The sequence below is a fragment of the Spea bombifrons genome, chromosome 3 (assembly GCF_027358695.1).
Source record: "Spea bombifrons isolate aSpeBom1 chromosome 3, aSpeBom1.2.pri, whole genome shotgun sequence".
NCBI lineage: Eukaryota > Metazoa > Chordata > Amphibia > Anura > Pelobatidae > Spea > Spea bombifrons.
Window position 1 is genome coordinate 82,425,580 of NC_071089.1, and position 22,964 is coordinate 82,448,543.

The 22,964-nt window shown below is 42.4% G+C and overlaps 1 protein-coding gene across 1 annotated transcript; it reads left to right on the forward strand.

Moving 5' to 3' along the window:
• On the forward strand, positions 1 to 22,755 carry PRSS56 (serine protease 56). Its single transcript, XM_053459796.1, has 17 exons — positions 1 to 520; positions 12,411 to 12,572; positions 14,241 to 14,441; positions 14,747 to 14,800; positions 15,346 to 15,535; positions 16,604 to 16,712; positions 17,180 to 17,339; positions 17,673 to 17,815; positions 17,993 to 18,152; positions 18,782 to 18,961; positions 19,367 to 19,528; positions 20,010 to 20,100; positions 20,241 to 20,394; positions 20,650 to 20,767; positions 21,173 to 21,244; positions 21,723 to 21,829; positions 22,451 to 22,755. Exons 1-17 carry the CDS (start codon positions 421 to 423, stop codon positions 22,622 to 22,624), a joined length of 2,337 nt encoding a protein of 778 aa, XP_053315771.1. The 5' UTR covers positions 1 to 420; the 3' UTR covers positions 22,625 to 22,755.
• Positions 22,756 to 22,964: the final 209 nt, after the last annotated feature.

Consider the following 22,964-nt stretch of genomic DNA (forward strand, 5'->3'; position numbering starts at 1 on the left):
TTCAGAGGAGGTTCAGACTGAGACAAAAGCAGAGAGGAGAGTCAAAACATACACAGAACGCTCAAAGTGGAGCTATACAGGCAGACAGAGACAGCGACAAGGGGGAGACAGAGAGTGGATGCAGACAGAGGGAGAAATCACAAAGAAAATATAAAACAATAGGCTGAAGACAACGAAACGCACACACGAAGAGCGAGAAGACATAACAAGGAAACTCCATGAGAAAAATTAAAGGATCAGAAATTAATCTAGACTATTGAGTAGAAAATAGATTAATACCTATAGGTACGTGGCAGGGCTAGTGGATAACAAAAAATAGAATTAAAATAAGTCAACTCAAAAGAGTGTATTGCAAAAATAACATTTGAGAAGTAGGTTTAGGAGAAGGTCTCTTGATTCTCCAGGTAAGGAGAAGTAAATATGCAGTTCCTGCTCCTACTCTCAGTACTTTCCCTCCAGCATTCCCACTCTGCCCCAGTGACTCGAGAACAGCACCGGATGCCAGCTAGTGTCCTGCAAGGTGAGTGCTGCCCTCTTCCAGCCTGGATATTGGGCATAAGGGATGATTGATGTTACAATGCTTGCTCTGGAGGTAATCAAGCTGTTGGGACTATGTCAGTACAATAAGGGGGGGCAACTGCAACCAAGACTGCTAAGCCGGTCTACAAATATATATGGTAGTCCAGTGATCTAAATGTGTTCGCTGGTTATACATAAGTATACATAATTTCTATTTAGACACATAATTATCTTTTACTGTAAACTCCATAATGTCATGTCTTATTGAGCATACTTTAAAAGCCAGCCTATTATTTTTACTATTATTATTACTGTGTATTTATTTATTATTATTTATATTTTTATAAGTTATAGTGTCACAGGTAGTATTGTTGTTATGGGCGACTTTGTTCTTAGATGCTGGTTATTAGACTTGGGCACCAGGGGGCTCTTCGTGTTCGTCTTCGTGCTCGTCTTCGGGGGAAAAAAAATCTTCGTATTCCGCGAATATTCGCCCGTTCCTGTCTTCTCTTCGGGCGAATATTCGCGGACATTCTTCGTGCTCGTTTAATCTTCGTTTTCCTCCTGGTTGCCTAGCAGGGGTTAATACGGGGTTAATAACACATCACAGCAGCAGCAGCTGCCGTGAAGGTACGTGTGTGCAGCTCTATTGGTCGTTTCGGCAGGGGGCTGGTCTGGCATCAACGAGTGAATTGCAGAACTGCAGAATGCACTTCATTCGTTGATGGCAGGCGAGCCCCCTGCCGAAACGACCAATAGAGTTGCACACACATACCGAGGTGTACTGTCCATAGATGTTTAATAAAAGAATAGGGAATATTTTACATTTTTAAATTGATTTTGGACCACTTTACATGCCTAACATTTGCTACCTATTTACAATGGCATACTTTGCAACAACCCAACTTACTTATTGGACAGGACTGGAAAATAGCAGGACTGTCCACCAAAATCTTGGGTGTGTTGGCAGGTATGCTGATGGAAAAATGTTGGACAAGAACTAAAAAATAGCTTAGGGTTAATGTACGGTTATGTTTAAGATTAGTAGCAGTGCACTGGTTTGGTTAAAGATGGATTATGTCTAAATAATAATAATTTAATTTTAATGTTTTTTTTTTAAAAAAAATAGGGGTTTATTTAAATGTATTTTAAAGTTAGATTTATTATTTAGTACTTGATTATATTTATTAAATGTTTATAGTAGCGTTACCTACCGAGCTATACCTACCTATGTGTATTTGCATTTTGCATACCTAGTTTAGCTAAATTAGATGGGACAGGACTGGAAAAAAGCAGGACTGTCCCTGAAAAAGTTGGGTCTGTTGGCAGGTATGTGGATGGAAAAATGTTATAGGGTGAAGTGTGAGTTATAGTGTTAATGTAATGCTATTAGTGAGTGAAGGCCAGGGCAAATAACAAGGAAAAGGTCCTTGTGTTTTGTGCATTGTAAGTGTGTGTGTATGTGTGTTATGTGTGATGTCACTGTGTGTTATATGTGTTATATGTGTTATTGTGTGTGTTATGTTTGGTTGGTTGTGTATCAGAAGGAAAATAATGAAATGGAAAAGGAAATGGGAAAGGCAAATGAGTGGGCAATTGGCGACCCGCTCACCTGTTTCACCCCAGGGCAAAGCACCCAAACACTGTCAGTCTTAGACGTTTGGCAGCAGACTTCCAGAGCTCAGACACAAGGCCCTAGCGTAAGCTGGCCACTCCGGCGGAGGTAGCAGGCGTTGCCACACCGCAAACAGAGGCAGCCAGGGGGGAGAAACTGCCCTTACCATTAGGGACATTTTGGGCATGACTCTAGCCAGGAAGCGAACTGGCAGAGAAGAGATGCTGGCACCACCACCAGCAGCAGCATTGAAAAGGCGAATGAGTGGGCAATTGGCGACCCACTCACCTGTTTCACCCCAGGGCAAAGCACCCAAACACTGTCAGTCTTAGACGTTTGGCAGCAGACTTCCAGAGCTCAGACACAAGGCCCTAGCGTAAGCTGGCCACTCCGGCGGAGGTAGCAGGCGTTGCCACACCGCAGACAGAGGCAGCCAGGGGGGAGAAACTGCCCTTACCATTAGGGACATTTGATTCATGACACTAGCCAGGAAGCGAACTGGCAGAGAAGAGACACTGGCACCACCACCAGCAGCAGAATTGGGAAAGGCGAATGAGTGGGCAATTGGCGACCCACTCACCTGTTTCACCCCAGGGCAAAGCACCCAAACACTGTCAGTCTTAGACGTTTGGCAGCAGACTTCCAGAGCTCAGACACAAGGCCCTAGCGTAAGCTGGCCACTCCGGCGGAGGTAGCAGGCGTTGCCACACCGCAGACAGAGGCAGCCAGGGGGGAGAAACTGCCCTTACAATTAGGGACATTTTGGGCATGACTCTAGCCAGGAAGCGAACTGGCAGAGAAGAGATGCTGGCACCACCACCACCACCACCACCACCACCAGCAGCATTGAAAAATTGGAAAGGCGAATGAGTGGGCAATTGGCGACCCACTCACCTGTTTCACCCCAGGGCAAAGCACCCAAACACTGTCAGTCTTAGACGTTTGGCAGCAGACTTCCAGAGCTCAGACACAAGGCCCTAGCGTAAGCTGGCCACTCCGGCGGAGGTAGCAGGCGTTGCCACACCGCAGACAGAGGCAGCCAGGGGGGAGAAACTGCCCTTACAATTAGGGACATTTTGGGCATGACTCTAGCCAGGAAGCGAACTGGCAGAGAAGAGATGCTGGCACCACCACCACCACCACCACCACCACCAGCAGCATTGAAAAATTGGAAAGGCGAATGAGTGGGCAATTGGCGACCCACTCACCTGTTTCACCCCAGGGCAAAGCACCCAAACACTGTCAGTCTTAGACGTTTGGCAGCAGACTTCCAGAGCTCAGACACAAGGCCCTAGCGTAAGCTGGCCACTCCGGCGGAGGTAGCAGGCGTTGCCACACCGCAGACAGAGGCAGCCAGGGGGGAGAAACTGCCCTTACAATTAGGGACATTTTGGGCATGACTCTAGCCAGGAAGCGAACTGGCAGAGAAGAGATGCTGGCACCACCACCACCACCACCACCACCACCAGCAGCATTGAAAAATTGGAAAGGCGAATGAGTGGGCAATTGGCGACCCACTCACCTGTTTCACCCCAGGGCAAAGCACCCAAACACTGTCAGTCTTAGACGTTTGGCAGCAGACTTCCAGAGCTCAGACACTAGGCCCTAGCGTAAGCTGGCCACTCCGGCGGAGGTAGCAGGCGTTGCCACACCGCAGACAGAGGCAGCCAGGGGGGAGAAACTGCCCTTACAATTAGGGACATTTTGGGCATGACTCTAGCCAGGAAGCGAACTGGCAGAGAAGAGATGCTGGCACCACCACCACCACCACCACCACCACCAGCAGCATTGAAAAATTGGAAAGGCGAATGAGTGGGCAATTGGCGACCCACTCACCTGTTTCACCCCAGGGCAAAGCACCCAAACACTGTCAGTCTTAGACGTTTGGCAGCAGACTTCCAGAGCTCAGACACTAGGCCCTAGCGTAAGCTGGCCACTCCGGCGGAGGTAGCAGGCGTTGCCACACCGCAGACAGAGGCAGCCAGGGGGGAGAAACTGCCCTTACCATTAGGGACATTTGATTCATGACACTAGCCAGGAAGCGAACTGGCATCGAAGAGACACTGGCACCACCAGCAGCAGCAGCAGCAGCAGAATTGGGAAAGGCGAATGAGTGGGCAATTGGCGACCCACTCACCTGTTTCACCCCAGGGCAAAGCACCCAAACACTGTCAGTCTTAGACGTTTGGCAGCAGACTTCCAGAGCTCAGACACTAGGCCCTAGCGTAAGCTGGCCACTCCGGCGGAGGTAGCAGGCGTTGCCACACCGCAGACAGAGGCAGCCAGGGGGGAGAAACTGCCCTTACCATTAGGGACATTTGATTCATGACACTAGCCAGGAAGCGAACTGGCATCGAAGAGACACTGGCACCACCAGCAGCAGCAGCAGCAGCAGAATTGGGAAAGGCGAATGAGTGGGCAATTGGCGACCCACTCACCTGTTTCACCCCAGGGCAAAGCACCCAAACACTGTCAGTCTTAGACGTTTGGCAGCAGACTTCCAGAGCTCAGACACAAGGCCCTAGCGTAAGCTGGCCACTCCGGCGGAGGTAGCAGGCGTTGCCACACCGCAAACAGACGCAGCCAGAGGGGAGAAACTGCCCTTACCACTAGGGACATTTTGGGCATGACTCTAGCCAGGAAGCGAACTGGCAGAGAAGAGATGCTGGCACCACCACCACCACCAGCAGCAGCATTGAAAAATGGGAAAGGCGAATGAGTGGGCAATTGGCGACCCACTCACCTGTTTCACCCCAGGGCAAAGCACCCAAACACTGTCAGTCTTAGACGTTTGGCAGCAGACTTCCAGAGCTCAGACACAAGGCCCTAGCGTAAGCTGGCCACTCCGGCGGAGGTAGCAGGCGTTGCCACACCGCAGACAGAGGCAGCCAGGGGGGAGAAACTGCCCTTACAATTAGGGACATTTTGGGCATGACTCTAGCCAGGAAGCGAACTGGCAGAGAAGAGATGCTGGCACCACCACCAGCAGCAGCATTGAAAAGGCGAATGAGTGGGCAATTGGCGACCCACTCACCTGTTTCACCCCAGGGCAAAGCATCCAAACACTGTCAGTCCTTGGCGTTTGGGAGCGGACTTCCAGAGCTCAGACACAAGGCCCTAGCGTAAGCTGGCTACATTGGCGGAGGTAGCAGGCGTTGCCACACCGCAGCAAGTGCAACCAGGGGGGAGAAACTGCCCTTACCATAAGGGACAATTAAGGCATGACACTAGCCAGGAAGCGAACTGGCAGAGAAGAGATGCTGGCACCACCAGCAGCAGCAGCAGCAGCAGCAGCATTGGAAAAGGCAAATGAGTGGGCAATTGACGACCCGCTCACCTGTTTCACCCCAGGGCAAAGCATCCAAACACTGTCAGTCCTTGGCGTTTGGGAGCGGACTTCCAGAGCTCAGACACAAGGCCCTAGCGTAAGCTGGCTACATTGGCGGAGGTAGCAGGCGTTGCCACACCGCAGCAAGTGCAACCAGGGGGGAGAAACTACCCTCACCATCAGGGACATTCGAGGCATGACACTAGCCAGGAAGCGAACTGGCATTGAAGAGAGACACTGGCACCACCACCAGCAGCAGCAGAATTGGGAAAGGCGAATGAGTGGGCAATTGACGACCCGCTCACCTGTTTCACCCCAGGGCAAAGCATCCAAAAACTGTCAGTCCTTGGCGTTTGGGAGCGGACTTCCAGAACTCAGACACAAGGCCCTAGCGTAAGCTGGCTACACCGGCGGAGGTAGCAGGCGTTGCCACACCGCAGCAAGTGCAACCAGGGGGGAGAAACTACCCTCACCATCAGGGACATTCGAGGCATGACACTAGCCAGGAAGCGAACTGGCATTGAAGAGAGACACTGGCACCACCACCAGCAGCAGCAGAATTGGGAAAGGCGAATGAGTGGGCAATTGACGACCCGCTCACCTGTTTCACCCCAGGGCAAAGCATCCAAAAACTGTCAGTCCTTGGCGTTTGGGAGCGGACTTCCAGAACTCAGACACAAGGCCCTAGCGTAAGCTGGCTACACCGGCGGAGGTAGCAGGCGTTGCCACACCGCAGCAAGTGCAACCAGGGGGGAGAAACTACCCTCACCATCAGGGACATTCGAGGCATGACACTAGCCAGGAAGCGAACTGGCATTGAAGAGAGACACTGGCACCACCACCAGCAGCAGCAGAATTGGGAAAGGCAAATGAGTGGGCAATTGACGACCCGCTCACCTGTTTCACCCCAGGGCAAAGCATCCAAGCACTGTCAGTCCTTGGCGTTTGGGAGCAGACCTACAGAACTCAGACACAAGGCCCTAGCGTAAGCTGGCTACACCGGCGGAGGTAGCAGGCGTTGCCACACCGCAGCAAGTGCAACCAGGGGGGAGAAACTACCCTTACCATCAGGGACATTCGAGGCATGACACTAGCCAGGAAGCGAACTGGCATTGAAGAGAGACACTGGCACCACCACCAGCAGCAGCAGAATTGGGAAAGGCGAATGAGTGGGCAATTGACGACCCGCTCACCTGTTTCACCCCAGGGCAAAGCATCCAAGCACTGTCAGTCCTTGGCGTTTGGGAGCAGACCTACAGAACTCAGACACAAGGCCCTAGCATAAGCTAGCTACACCGGCGGAGGTAGCAGGCGTTGCCACACCGCAGCAAGTGCAACCAGGGGGGAGAAACTACCCTTTCCATTAGGGACATCTGAGGCATGATTTCAGCCAGGAAGCGAACTGGCAAAAGATACTGGCACCACCACCAGCAGCAGCGTTGGAAACGGAAAAAGGTGAATGAGTGGGCAATTGACGACCCACTCACCTGTTTCACCCCAGGGCAAAGCATCCAAAGACTGTCAGTCCTAGGCGTTTGGGAGCGGACTTACAGAGCTCAGACACTAGGCCCTAGCGTAAATTGGCTACACCAGCGGAGGTAGCAGGCATTGCCACACCGCAGCAAGTGCAACCAGGGGGAGAAACTACCTTAAACATTAGAGAGAAAAAATTTAACTTTCCAAGCTAAGAGCTGGGTAACCCAATTTGGGCAGATTGAATTTAAGAAAGGCAATCTGCTCCATCAGATGAGGTGCCATGCGTGAGCGCTGTGGACTCAGTATGTTTCCAGTCATAGAAAACACGCGCTCACTTTGAACAGTGGTTGGCGGACATGATAGAAGCTGCTGCGCAACCCATGAGAGTGCAGGCCACACACTCTTCTTTTCATCCCAGTAGCTAAGAGGATCAACATTAGGAGCAGAAGGAACTTCACAGAGGTAAAGTTTGACCATTTCAGCAGCACTACTCTCCTTTCTGCTGCTAGCTCTGTCAGATGGTCCAACTATACTGCCAAGTGCCTCTTCCCAAAACGCAGCTGCTCCACTCAGCTGTGTTGTGCTGCTTGTGGCACTGCTGCTGATGCTGCTGCTAGGGGTAGCAGACCACATCATCTCTTCCTCCTCCTGCACCTCACCCTCCTCGGACAGCATTCCCATTTTACGCTGCCAGTCACGCACCTTGTTGACCAATTGCTCCCGGTAGCTACTGAGAACATTGAATTTCAAAGCTAGCTTTCCCTTAATTCTTGGATCACAAAGGCACGCTAGCATCATTTCGGGACTCTCTTCCATTCGCTTGCGAAGGTGTACTTTTAGCAGATCCTTCAGCTTCCTGACTATGGCTGCTACGTCAGGATGTAGAGTGCCACCTTGAACAGCCTCACGGTTTCCAAGGAACACATCCATCTTGCTGCCTAGATGGGAGAACACTGGGATTACCTGGGCCAGACTGGCAGTGTTTGAGCTTAAATTTTCTGTGGCATCCCTGAATGGTTTAAGGACTGCCACTAGCTGGGCGATCACTGTCCAATCCTCCCTATTCAATGGAGAGGTAATCCCAATATTGTGCTCTGAGGCAAGATTATGGATTGCCCTCTGCTGCTCCAAAATCCTCTCTAGCATGTCTAACGTGGAGTTCCACCGTGTACTGACATCCTGACGTAGGCAGTGTACGGGAAGACCTGACCTCTCTTGCTCTTCCCTCAAAAGTTGGCTAGCCTTAACACTATGGTGAAAGTGCCCAGCGATCTTTCTGCAGCGGGACAGAACTACTGCTGCCACATTAGTTCCTTCTGACATTGCTGCCTTCACTACAAGATGGATGATGTGGGCTGCACAGCGCACACCAACAATATGACCATCTCGCAGCGCTTTCACCATATTGGCACCTCCGTCAGTTACCACAAAACCAACTTCAACATTGGTGCCCGCCTCTGCTCCCACCCAAAGGCTAAACATTTTCCTCATCGCATGCAGAATGTTTTGGGAAGTGTGCTTTTCATCCATCACTTCTGCATGGAGAAGGAAAGATCGGTAGCCTGCTGCAGCAGCTTCCTTAGACACACCGGGCTGCCACCAGTGTGCTGTCAAAGAAAGAAAGGCATGCTGGCCGCTAGGTGCACTCCACAAATCTGTAGTGAAATGAACAGACTGACCAGCAGCCTTGGAAAGCTCCTCTTTCACTGCTGCAACACAGGACCGATACAATGAGGGGACAATGTTCCTGCTGAAAGTGGAACGTGACGGAACTGTATATTGTGGAGCCACAGCCGCCATCAATTGTTTGAAAGGCTCCCCTTCGATCATAGAGAAGGATGCCCCTCCAACAGCAATGAACTGACCAATCAGTCGCGTTACTTTATTGGCCTGCTGTTTGGGCATTGACCTTTTGGATTGGAATGCCACAAATTGTTCCAGGGTGGGCTGGACATGCAGTGCTCCAACCTGCCTTGGTCTCTGGCTGCCAGCACTAGTTGCTGCTGCTGCTGCTGCTATTGGCTCAGAAGAAGAAGCTGTTGGGGTTTTTCCACGGCCACCAGCTATGCTGCCTGCACTAAGTTTTACCTCTGCATCTTTCCCCAATAGCACAGCGTTGTGTTGAGTGCTGAGGTGATGCTTCATGCTAGCACTGGTAAAATGGCCAGACACTTTCCCTCTGCTTATTAGCTTCCCACAATGTTTGCACTTTCCATAGCGCCCTTCTTCAACATTTTCAAAGTGCTCCCAAATTGGGGCGCGCATAGCCTTGGAGTGTGCCTTGGGTGCTGCTCTTACTGCTCGGGGTGGATCAACAGAGGCAGAACTAGTGGTGGTGGGACTGGTGGTAACAGTACTGGCCATAGTGGGACTGCTAATTGCTTTAGATTTGCTAGGTTTTGCTGCTGCTGCTGGTGGTGGTGATGGTGATGATCGTAGCGGAGAAGGTGGAGGCTCAGGGGAAAATTGTGCACTAGTCATTTGGACACTGCTCCCTGAGGAATCTGATTCCTGACCACTCATCTCCTCTACTTCCTCTGGCTCATAGTCTAGCTCTTCATTAGCCAGATCGAATGGAATTCCTGCTAGGCTGGAGCTAAGACTGATATCGTCGTGAGACTCGTGACTAGTAGTAGTGCGAGCAGGAAGAATAGACTCTGCACTTGGCCTCTCAGTCTCAGGCTCCTCTGCTACCTCGCTAGGTGGAGTTCCACTATGTGTAGCCCTCTCTCTAACTGTCTTTACAAAAATTTTGTAAGGACTTGGTGGCTTGCTAGAGGTACTAGGAGGACATGGCGTGGCGGTACCAGTGGGAACAGTAGGCGCAGCACTAGTGGTGGTAGAGGCGGGGGTGGTGGTGGTGGTGGTTTTCCCTACAAAGGAATGAGATCGCTTTGGTTTGGGACCCCTCTGAGTCTTGCTGCTAATTTGGCTCTGCTTGGTACCTTGCATGCTGCTGGTGGATGGGGAAGATGCTGCTTGGGGCAAAAGGCACTTCTTTTTAGTCACTGGGCTGGTACTACTTGTGCTACCCTTTAACTTTGAACGTGCTTCTGGTGCTTTAGGCTTTCCGTAAAAAACCATAGAGCTTGTGGGCCTAGCCGCACTACTACTGCCTGCTTTTGGTGCCTTTCCTTTACTTGATGATCCTTCAAGCAATGCTTCCCCAAATGATAAGCGAGAGCTTGGCCTACTTGGCCGACTAGACTGACGCAAAGGCTGCATCTTAGAGCTGGTGGTGGTGCTGGTGGTGGTGCTGGTGGTGGTGGTGGTGGTGGTGGTGGTGGTAGATGGAGCTTGTCCCTCCTTAGTCCCAAAAGGAGGATCCATTTCAAATTTTGTGTTGTGTGTGTAGTGTAGTGTAGTGTAGTGTAGTGTAGTGTTTAAAAAACTATAAAAAAAAAATAAAAAAATAAAAATAAAAAAAAGGAAAAACGAATTAAAGACAAAAAAATTAGAGGAAGTTCTCTTCAGTGCTACTGCTTAAAAAGTAAAACTATGCACTACTGCACTGTGCTGTGTGCAATCTGCCAAAATCCTAAAGTTATTTAAATTATTAACTCAAGATTAACTATTTAATAACTAGCAGTATTTTATTTTTAATTTGAATTTACACGGGCCTAAGAGCTTAGCCTACTACTATGCTAGCCTAAAGCTATATTTCCTTACTATAAGTCTACCTCTAGGCAGACGCTCTCAAACCCACTAAGCTAAAGTGAGGTTAAATCAGATTCAGTATATGATTTATTAATTAATATTAAGTTATATAATATTAATAGATTAGAACTAATTTACTTATATATTATGTATTATAGATAGAAGAATATAGATTATGAATTAGAATTTAGAATTAGAATTACTTATATTATAGATTATGAATTAGAATATTATTATTTATAATATATTATAGATTAAGATTAAAGAAGATTAGAATTATTTTAGTACTACAGCTAGTAGCTTGAAGCTTTGCTTAGTACAGCTCGTCACAGTCAATTTTTCTTGAAAAGAATTAGAAATAAAATAAAATGTCACAGCAAAACAGTTATCTTCACTGCTTGCTGCACTCACTAGCCCAACAAGTTCACTTCACTGATGGACTGAGGTGAGCAAAACACTAAGGGTACTTTTAATAAAATTGAAATAAAATGTAAAATAAATGAGAAAATCTTTGCAAAACAGTTAACGTCACTGCTTGCTGATCAAAAAAAAACACAGCACTTATGCGGCTGCACTCACTAGCCCAACAAGTTCACTTCACTGATGGACTGAGGTGAGCAAAACAAATGAAATAAAATGAAAGATTAATTAAGAAAAATTGACTTGGTCTCTTACTGTTGCTAAAACAAAGCACAAACTATAGAGCTGCAGCACCAGTACTAATAAGATTAGCTGAACTATACGCTAGTAGTAATTAATTAATATTATTACTTTTATTTATAGCTAATTTAATTAACTATTAAGATAAGAAAGAATTAGAGAATTATTGATATTACTGATTTTAGATTAGACACTAGTAGATGTTCTGAATGTCTACAGTACACTCTACACTAGTATACTATTACTAACTATAACTGACAAATATATATATTTTATAATGAATTCAATTATTAATTATATTAATTAATATTACTGATTTTAAATTAGACACTAGTAGATGAATGTCTACAGTACACTCTACACTAGTATACTATAGTATATATATATATATGACTGACAAATATATATATATATATAATATTATAATGAACTATTAAATTATAGATTCTATTAAATTGTAATTTATAAATTCTATTTAATTTATTTAAGCAGGACAGGCAATAGGCACTAGTGCCAGCCCAGGGCAAGGGCACCCCAGTGCCACTGAGGCACTGGGTGCACTGTCAACTCAACAGCACTTACACTAAAGTTGATGACAAATTAATTTTAAAAAAATTAAATTAATCAAATTATTATTATTAAATTAATTATATTAAGTAGCACTGAAGTGAGGATGAAGTACACTGTGAGAAAGGCTTACCAGTCTCACACAGAACAGAACAATCTCTCTCTGTAACGCTCGGATGCAGCACAGCAGTGTTGCCAAAGCAGTCACAGCGAAAAATGAATGGATCTCTCAGGCAAGCTCTGGTCTTATAAAGGCGCCTTCAGAATTCAAAAAACAGCAGCACAGGCATTGGACGAGACCCTTAGCGTTACGTCACAAGAGTGAGCTGATTGGACAGACGAGGATCAGCTCACTCCTGTTTGAAATTTTGGCGGTTGCGCGGCAAAAACGAAGACGATCACGAAGAATCTTCGATTCTTCGTGATTGTGAGTCTTCGTCTTCGCCTACGGTTTGCCGGCACTGTATTCTGTTCTACGTTCCTTCGGAACGAACAAAAAAACGGCCTCTTCGTGCTCGTTTTCATGTTCGCCCGAAGACGAATGCACAAGTCTACTGGTTATGTGAATAAAGACATCTTTTTCCACAGCCCTGTCCAGCAGGGGGACACTAATTCTGGAGGCTGCCCTGAAAACAGCTCTGCAGGTCCTTGAGGAGGCTGTAAAAGAACAGAATAGACAAAAACAAAACTGCGGAGGATGCACTCCCTGCCTTTTTCAGGAATGTGCCAACCAAACCATACAGTGCAGAGGTGAGTTCACCGTCAATTTTAACTGTCCACGTCATAACGGGTTAGATATAATTGCTGGAGGTAAATCTATCGCAATCATTTGAATAGAGATTTTCCCAAAGACTGCAATGGACAAAATCAGATAAAAATGCTATTCATTTTCTTGTGATATATTTCTCTCTGGCATCGAATCCAGCCCAGTGACTCCAGCATTGTCAAACATCAAATTCAATAGATGATGGAAATGTATATGTAGGATTCATGGACTAGACAGTTGCATTTGTGCCCCCAAACATATGTATTTTTGACATTGTAGTAATATGTTTATTCACATTCTGCTGTTGCACTGTAGTACTTCTCCAAGATGCTGAGGAATCAGCACAGAATATACTCACAAAAAGTATATTTGATTTTAAAGTCCTATCAATTTGTAGACAGTTACAAATGCCTCAAAATCTCAGATAAAATAGCTCATTTAATGCTAACGTTTCAGTAAACTTTTAGGAAGAGGTCATGTTATTTTGTACTTTATTTTATTACTCTGTACTAAGCTCTCTTCAGATGTCCTAAAGAATAGAAGCATCATATTATATGTAAGATTTTAAAGTTTGTAAATTTAAGGACATTTGAAGCATGTCAAGTAAATCTCCGAAATCCTAACTTTTCCCAATAGGGTTCATTGATGCAGGATTCACACGAGTGCTAATAAAAACCAGGCAATACAAAAAGAAAATGGGGAGAGAATACTGATACATGTAAACAATTCAGTTGATAAATGCTTAGTTGGTAAACTTTTCTCTTACTAAGTGTTAAAGTGAATCTCTCAAATACAAATCGCAAGTAATACTACAACTGTGAAATACTTCTGCATGTTATAATTAATAATTGTTATATTTGATAGCAAAGTGACTAGCACAACATATAATAGTAATTCCTTGCCCAACAAAACATTTTACTTGTAAAATATATAGTATGAGTTACTATATGGTTACTAATTGTGGCTGACTTGAAATTCCTTCGAGGATGCAAGACTTTTTATGAAACAAAACGACTGTGACTTAACATGACTCTTGTTTTTATTTGAAGTTTATCTGAGGTTTAAAACGTTTTGAATTGCGTAATTGATGGTCATGGATTAATAGATGATATATAGATCATATATGGTGTACGATGGTATGTTGTTTGCAGATGTTCACAGCGTTGTGCAACAACGCTAAAGAAAACACATTATTATTATTATTATTATTATTATCTTTTATTTATATAGCGCCAACAATTTACGCAGCGTTTAATACAATACATATATCCAAGGGGTATGACAAGACGAGAATTGACAGACTAAGACAAACCGATCTTGAGTCAGGGATGGGGCCAGGTTTAATTTATTTGCCAAAATATTATACACTATAATTACACGGAGAAAAAATTATATTGCAGTCGAAACTGTAAACACATTAAACTAAATAAATGAAAACAAATAAATATTAAAGAAGGGTCTAATGTGGGCAATAACCTTAATGTGTTTACAGGTTATAAAAAACAGGTAGCATATATCAAAACCTGTAACCCTAGTCTTGTAAATTCTACCTGATATACTACTTTTATTGTTACACACAGCATAGGGGAAATAAGTTACTCCTGGCAAATACCACCTTAAAACTCTCTTTAATATAATTCTGATTCCTGCAGAAATGGACATGGCTGCGGTGTCCGAGCCAACGTGTGAAGTTATCTTGGCAGCTCAGTCTGTGCCTGATCCAGTGGAGAGAAGCTGGGCCCTGAGCAAGGCATGCAGCTTCTACCAGAGCTCGTGTCAGAAGGAGAATCAAACATCAGACATCTGCGTTCAAGCTATGGCTGGTCACTGTCACCTGAAGCTGCAGGAGTGTAGTAAGACTGGCCTATGTTTGTCTTTATTGTATGTTCATGGACAGGAATATAAGTAGTAGAAAAAAACTTCTATCTAAAATATATCGTTGGATTAGTTGAAGAGAATTGTTTCATCTGGACAGCTCATGAAAAAAAATATTTTTATGTACAAAAATTAAAGTGGCATCTTCCTTATTTTGGCAAATCATTTACATATTATAAACAGAGGGATATAGTCAATGTAAAGAGTATATATTCCAAATGGGTGACTTTTACCTCATTATGTAAATTTTAACATATATTCTAATTTCTGTTTTTCTTGTCAGAACTAGAGAGTGACATGGATTATTTGAACATCTCTCCGGAGGAAGGAGACAGAGGTGAGCAGTGAGTCAAGTGAAGTGCCAAATAATATACAGTCTGTTTGCAGTGTAATGAAAATTATGAACAGTGTCCATTCTTCTCTTTTTTTTATCAAACTGAATACACAAAATGTGTATATGCAGATATTAACTAAAACACATCATTATGTATTTATTATGTTTAATAATGTCAGTTGGCATAACATTTGTTTTTGGAATACTCACCAAAAGGTAATAATAGTGATATGTGCCATGCAAAAGCATTATCAATCTGTTGAGCATTGCCTGCATGTTGCTCCATGTTAAATCCCAATTGACTTCAAAGGTGAGATTCCCCTGTAAGAAAGGTTGAGTTAGCCCTTAAAATGTTAAGTAAGTCCCCAAAGATGAAAATTATCATCTAAGAGCAGTTCTTTAACTGTATTGAGAAGGACATATTAAACATACAGACATATTTCACATACACATTTATACTTTCAAGTTTTGCTTAATATTGTCAGGGTTTGTTTTTGTGACACTGTTCACAAAAAAGTTAATCACAGATTTCTTTGTTATTTCCCCAGACACCTGTGGACAGACATTATTATCAACCAGTAACAACACAGGGATCAAAGGAAGAATAGTGGGTGGAAGCATTACACCTCCTGGTTCCTGGCCTTGGCTGGTGAACATTCGACTTAATGGGGATCTTATGTGTGGAGGCGTGTTGTTGGGTGATTTTTGGGTCCTGACAGCTGCTCACTGCTTTACCGGGTATGGAACCAAAGATTGTCACAATTAGCTTGTATACACAGTCTACATTAGCTTCTTTGGTGATCTCTCAAGTATGAAAGACTATTTGTAACATGAGGTCTATCTGTACATCAGAAGATTAAGCCGCTTACTTTAGGAACACAGCTAGCAGACTACATTAATGAGTAAACATTTGCTACAGCTGCCAACACGTGATAGTATGAACCCTGTCCATGAATCCTCCCCAATCACTCTTGTGTATCAAAAGCACAGAGAGTTTGGGCTTGCCAGGAGGCAGTTGCTGATTTAGCACGCAGCCACCAGTCATTTACTTTGATGGGAGAGGCATGATCCTTCTCTTCTTGTCCCATTTTAAAGAAATCAAATATAACCAGTTAATTTATTTAAAAAACAAAGACAAACATTCAGGAGTTTTGTGTCTATAATCTCTTATACAAAGATATACAAAATGTGATGTACATTTCACACTGCCCTAGTTTTGTCATCAGCCTTATTTTGTCATGAACCGTGGTACTAATTGTTAGACGACAACATTGGTCGCAGACATGAAATCGCTATATGTTTCCCCGTGTTTCTGGAAGTATAGAGATCACAACTTTTATGCACCAGCAGACCGAAGAATTTGAGGAATTCGTAAACCTATAAAAATTTTGCATATTTGCTCATGGTGGTATATATTCAAAATTGATAACCTTTGTGGGTAACCATCTCAATTTGTTTTAATACTAGCTAAAAAGGCACTAAACATGCCATAGTAATAAACATTGACTCTAACATAGTTCTCAATTTATCCAAGTGTAAGCTTCTAACAGTACATACCTTTTATCGTGTTAATATAGTTTAATCTGTCTACTTCACTATTGATTGGCTGTTCATTGTGTGATGAATAATCTGCTGTGGAAATCCACAGAACACCCGTTCAATGGCTATGGATTAAATGCTTCCCTATTGTGAAAAGATATGTGATGGGTCTTTATGTTTTTTTAATTTTATTTCTTTAAAGGTATATTTATGAGCTCATACCTTTGCAGTGTTTCCTCTCTAATTTCCGTGTGTTTAATTCTGCAGGGATATTAACGAGCTACATTGGACAGTTGTAGTTGGACAGTATGATCTCAGAAAACAGGATGATGGTGCAAAGATCTTTCATGTGAACAGGATTGTGAGCCACCCCAAGGTATGAGCATAACAGGTGCATCCTGCTGGATTGGTTTCTTCACAGGCATGATATACCCAGGCATCTTTGTCATTTGCTGGATTAACCACAGTGTTCCCCATTCTCATTTTAGTGTACCCACATAAATTATATGTAATTGTTTTTAAGAACAATCAGGGCTTTCTTATGAGTTCACATATGTATATATTTACATATATATGTTCTTATACTTAACATTTAGTTAAAATAATGAGTAAAAATATTTAGTATTACAGTCCTTGCTTAACGCTTTGTACATTACAGAAGCAAAAAATGCTTAAAAGGTATTCAATAGATTGATGGTAATGATTACCTTAATCAGAATGAACATTATAGCTATAAAACCACAGAGGTTAATAGAACAGCAGACATCACAAACCATAATGAAAATATGATTCTCCAGACACAAGCACAATGTTTGTTTCACCTTCAAGTATTTATATTTACAGTTTAACCAGAAAACTTTTAATAATGACCTTGCCCTCCTGGAACTGACCACCCCAGTCACAGACCTCCAGAAAGCCAGACCTGTGTGTCTGCCTGAAGTATCTGAGAATCCAACTCCTGCCACTAACTGCTACATTGCTGGATGGGGCTCCCTCTATGAAGGTTGGTAGTAGAAGAAATGTTGGTTAGAGCAACTATCACAATTTGTCAGGGCTGCGGATGCCCATATATATAAGGTTTTTCTAAAATGTACATATGTTTTGTGTTCCCCTTCTAACTTGAATGCAAATTAGTATGGTGTTCTGTCTTGAAGCAAATGTGAATATGAATGTATTTTGATAATAATTTTAATTGTGTTGCTTATGTTCATTTATAAAGAGGACTGACATATGCTTACTAATAAGACATCAAATTACATGTATGTATTGGGATGTGTGTACATGGGACACGTGACTTTAACACTTTCACTCTCTTTTGCTTACTGTTCACAAATAGATGGTCCTTTGTCAGATGTGGTCATGGAAGCCCAGGTGCCAGTGCTGAGTCAGGAGGAGTGCAAGGGAACTCTTGGAAAAGATATGCTGACCAGTACCATGTTCTGTGCAGGATATCTGACCGGTGGCATAGACTCTTGCCAGGTGATGCCACTACTTTTTGTCTGTGGCCTGTGTTAATTATCCCTATGTATTGTTTTTACAAATGCATTATCCTTTCTGTTAGGAGTGTGCCATCATTGTGTGGAATGTGCAATAAATGAAAGTGTGCTACAAATAATGAAACACCATAGTAACTAAGGTAATTGTTTTCTGTTAAAGGGTGACTCTGGAGGGCCTCTGACATGCCAAGATCCTGTCTCCAAATTATATGCTCTGTATGGGATCACATCTTGGGGAGATGGATGTGGAGAGCGTGGGAAGCCAGGAGTATACACCAAAGTCACAGCCTTCACTGAATGGATCAGAATACAGATGAAAAGTAATGGTCTTGCAGGAACTGTTATTACTATTTCATAAATTGTAGGACCTGTTAAATGTAACATTAACTAAGTAATTTGTCACTATACCTACAGGACAGGTTTTTGTGATCTCTCCATACTTGAACAGAATGGACAATTAAATGAGTATTCAGACAATTCTAATTCCAAACCTAACTCATTGTCAAGTTTTCTGATGAACTCTGTTTTAACACCCAGTGAGGAATTTAATGATGTCCTCTTTAATATTTAATTGGTATTGCAACTTGAACTTAACACCCTAGTTTCATCATTTCAGTCCACACAGAATCACATGATTTGCTGATAATGAGAAACCACATCAATCTCATAAGTGTCTTTGTGCTTTTCCTCGGATGTTTATCTAGGAGGCAAACTGGGTGCCCGTAGTAGCTTTTTCCAAGACATTATTTAATTATTTAAACAGTCTTGTTTTCTCACTGATAAATAGTTATTTTTGAGTTATGGAGAAATGAGGGATTTCCTCTTACAACATTAACATGTCATGAAGGGCCATTTCAACATTTAAGACACCATACTGTTCCCATCATAAATAGGTGTTATGTTATAATACAAAATAAAAACTTGAACTTTAACTTTCATGCCTTGACAGAATCATCTCCAACTCGAGAGCCAACATGCTTTGAATTGACAGAACAGCAGGAAAAGGATGAGAAATCAGAAGTTGGGAACCTCTGCTACTTCTATAGACAGTCATGCCCAGGTCCTCTCAGCCAGGAGGCATGTACACGTTTTGCAGAGGAAAAGTGTAGACAGAAACAGAGGAGATGTGGTAAGTCCAATTGGAGATGTGACATATTTTGCTCTTTGCTTGGGGGGAAAGGATGAGGGAAAATAAAAGGTGATACATTTGACCAATGACATAACGTCAATCTGCAATCCTTAACTTTAAATTAAAAACAGGAATTGTCCTGACTCAAAAATTTAACAAAGCGCCTGATTGGAAATACAGTTAGGAATAAAATAACCTTAGATAAAATCAGATAGATTTTAAGTAATGCCAGATTAGGTTAGATAAGGTTGTACTATTAAGTGTTGTCTAAAAAGTTGTGTAGAAACACAATTTGATCATAATCGAGTTAGAGGGGGAAATCCATATTCATCCAAAAAAGTCTATGACTTATTTCAAAAGAGACTTAAGTAATGGCTGATCTCATTCTTTATATCTCCATTCCAGAACTACGTTCTTATCTGAAGAGTCTTCTAGACTTGCTGCGCAGGGCAGAAGATTTCTTGCGCCACAACATAAATTTCTCATTCTTTACCCATACTATTCCACAGTTCATGGAAGATATGTACAGCAATATATTCCCCACTAGAATTCGTAGAGATGTTGCAGGTAATCATGTGTATGATGAAGGTCAAGACTTGACTGTGTGTAGCAAAAATATGATTATTCTAGATTATTTCTATACTTTGACTATGGAGTAGTTGTTAGACCCTTGATCTTTGTCACCCACTTGGTGTTATATCACCTTGTCTTGTGTGTAGCCTATCCAATTTGTTGAGCCTCTGTCATTGATATCTTATGTAGATATTTGGCTGTAAATTTTCACTACTCACATGAATTATAGTGTCATAAGCATGTTCTTTTTCATACACGCTGGGCAAACTTTTTCTTATGGTAAACAAGACACAGTTATTTTTTTCCATGCCTAGTATAGAAATAAAATAATGACATAAGCCCAAACAGATGACATTTCAGTTCAATAAAATATTTAAAAACCTAAAGCTGAGTCTAGGTGTTTGAACTGCATAAGCATAGCAGGATTTAAAGTTTCCTGTGTCTTTGTGATTTATCCTTCTATTATTTGAAAAAGAACAGATTCCAGAGACAGAGAAAATGGACAATGAAACACTTCTAACAACACTAACAGAACCAGACAAACAGACTGAAAATGAGACACAAAGGTAATTATACATAAAAGGTCAGAATACAAGTCACAGTGTGTTGTTTTGGAAAGTTAATTGAATAAACTTACATAATGACATGGTTTCCATCAATTACTGAGCTTTGTGACTGGATTTTTCTGTTTCCATCTTGACTAAAGTACCAGCGAGCTGCAAAACACAACATTTGAATCTGTGTTCAAGAACATTGGACCAGGCCTGGAAGATTGGATCTCTCTCCTTCATGGGATGACGGGGCATGAGGCTCTTGGGTCACAAAAGGCCAAAAGTGTGATAGAGGAGCTTTTTCTGCAGGTACAATGCATTTTATACACTGTATTTTGAAGTATTTTATCACATTGTTATTGATTTCCTGCCAAATAACAGCCTTTCTCGTTTAAGAGCAATGAAGACTGTTCTTTAAGGAGCACAATATTATTCATAATAGTTCTCCGTTACATATTACTGGGGGAAAAGCACACACAAGAAATGCAAGGGGTGTTAAGTTTTCATAATTATTCATAAAACCAACCCTTTACTGACAGAAACTGTGGTTTGTAATAATTTTAGGGGAAAGATAATGAAGTGATGGAACTAGAATCAGAAGGATGGAAGGACATTCAGACCCTGAAATCACAACTTAGACGTGAAGGGATTATCACAATTTATTCCGAAAAATCAGCTGCAGGTATACAAATTGTAAACTTTTCTTGCAGTGGGAGTATTCGCCTGTGAAAGTAGCATGGAAATATATCCACTTGCTGACATCAGAAGGCATACAACAACCATATTTGGCTCTTAAATTATTACATGCATATCTTAATGCAAAGGGAATGTCTTGATGTACTGGCCATTTTTTTTCTGTGAAAGCTTATGCAAGACAGAAAGTGATATTTGTAGAATATGGCCGATAGCTTTTGCTTTTTTGCCTCTACTTGCTGCCATTGAATGCATCTTAATCTATTTGATTGTGGCTTTCATTTTTGTGTGTATTTGTTTGCTTGTTTGTTTGGCCTAATGGCGTGCTTATCAGTTTATGAGTTGGAGGACCAACTATTATATGTTATATATAATTATGTAGCTTTTTTTATAGGACCTAACAGAAATCCTGCTCATTCCCAATTACAGAAGAGAGAAATAAAAAGTGATACACGGGTTGGAAAAGGTAAATCTGGATGCAAACCTAATGCCCCAACACGACTTAGCATTAGCGCTTTGGCACAGTAAGGTTCTGTACATCTTGGTACTTGTTATGACTGGTCCATTTTTCCCACTCCGGGTACATAGCAACAAGTACATTGTAAATAATTACGCATATACATTGACTAGAACATACTCTATGTCTGAGTAGACTGGCAGTATACTAGGTCTACAGGGGAATAATTTAATCATATTAAACAAAATGTATAATCAGAATGGCAAAGGACCAGTTACTACAGATTGTGTGTGTTTTCATTATTCTGAAGGTACCACTAGTAATTCAGTTCTACCTTTATTTATGCAACCAAGTATCCTAGTTTTTTGTTTATAGGTTGTTTGTAGGTTTGCACAGTATCTCTGAACGTAACTCACAGACTTTTATAAACCGGGTTGAATAAAAGTACACTGCACAGCAAAGACTGTAAAATGTGTGTACTGTATAGGATGCCAACGTCTAGAGGAAGCTATCAGAGAAGTCCAGTCCATTAATGAAAGATACAAATGGATCCTACAAGTGCAAGAGAAAGATCTGTCTATGGACTTTCAGGAGGTATGTTACAAAAAATATGTAGTACACACAGTTGGCTTAATAGGTAGTTTGCATTAAATTATTATTATTTATTATATTTTATATTACACTTCCTGTGACAGTGGTATGTACAGTACATTTGCATTTAAAAATTGCACATTTTCATGAAACATATTAGCATTTTCTATAAGATTATCATCTTATCCATATTCTAGATAAGAACAACAAGTCATATTACTGCATTACTGCATCGTGTTAAAGATTAGAAAGCCTGCTGCCAAGAAAGCAGTGTGACTGAGTGTGATGGAATACCACTTGATAAAACCTTACCAAACTAATCTGCTATGTGTGACCTTGGAGCAAGATATGGTGTAAAAAATTACACCGTACAAGGGTAACTGGTTATTAAAAAAGAACACCGTTTGACTAGCCGTACATACACCACACCTAAAAACACTGTATTTTATATTTGCCCATCAATGGGGGTATGGAAGATTTGTGTTCAAGTGGGCCTAGGGGGGGCTTGGCTTTCATGGTACCAGTGGCTAATTTGGGGAAACGTTCAAAAAATATATTAAACATAGTTTAAATGTGAAAGGTGGTATTAGGGATGATTTATAAATTATTTCCTTTGGTTTCCAGATCCTGGTGGACCTAGGTTCCAAGAATAGCAAAGGCCTGTACAAAGCCCGTGTTCGAGTGCTGGTTGCTGGGAAGTCCACAACATTTATCGGTCTTGTGGGAATGGAGAATAGCTCTTTCTATCGCAGCATGCCAGGCATCATTGCTCTGTCACTGGATGCTCTGAAAACCTAAGAAACATTTCTCTTTTACATTTGCAACAGTGATCAGAGGTTACCTATGGCCAAAGAAAACAACCACAATGGCTCATAGTTTTAAAGAATTAAATAGGTAGTCCAACTTTGCTACCATAGTGTAAAGCAAGAGACATAAAAAAGTACTGCAGAGAATTGGAAAAAAAGCTTACTTTATAAAATCTTCTAATTTGAAAGCATATGAAATTATGAGGTCTATGAGTCAAATATACAAAATCTTAAAGGGAAACATAGTTACTGAATTGCACTGCAACATATTAGTGATTTCTTTGTTGGGAGTTACAGAGATGGAGTCTTTAGTAGAAAATAATGCATTTATT

What these genes read in the sequence shown, in the direction of transcription:
- PRSS56 (XM_053459796.1), top strand. Translation starts at nt 421, where the DNA reads ATGCAGTTCCTGCTCCTACTCTCAGTACTTTCCCTCCAGCATTCCCAC. An exon ending in AATTCGTAGAGATGTTGCAG is followed by an intron (nt 19,529 to 20,009) that starts GTAATCATGTGT and finishes TATTTGAAAAAG; the next exon opens with AACAGATTCCAGAGACAGAG. An exon ending in TGTCTATGGACTTTCAGGAG is followed by an intron (nt 21,830 to 22,450) that starts GTATGTTACAAA and finishes TTTGGTTTCCAG; the next exon opens with ATCCTGGTGGACCTAGGTTC.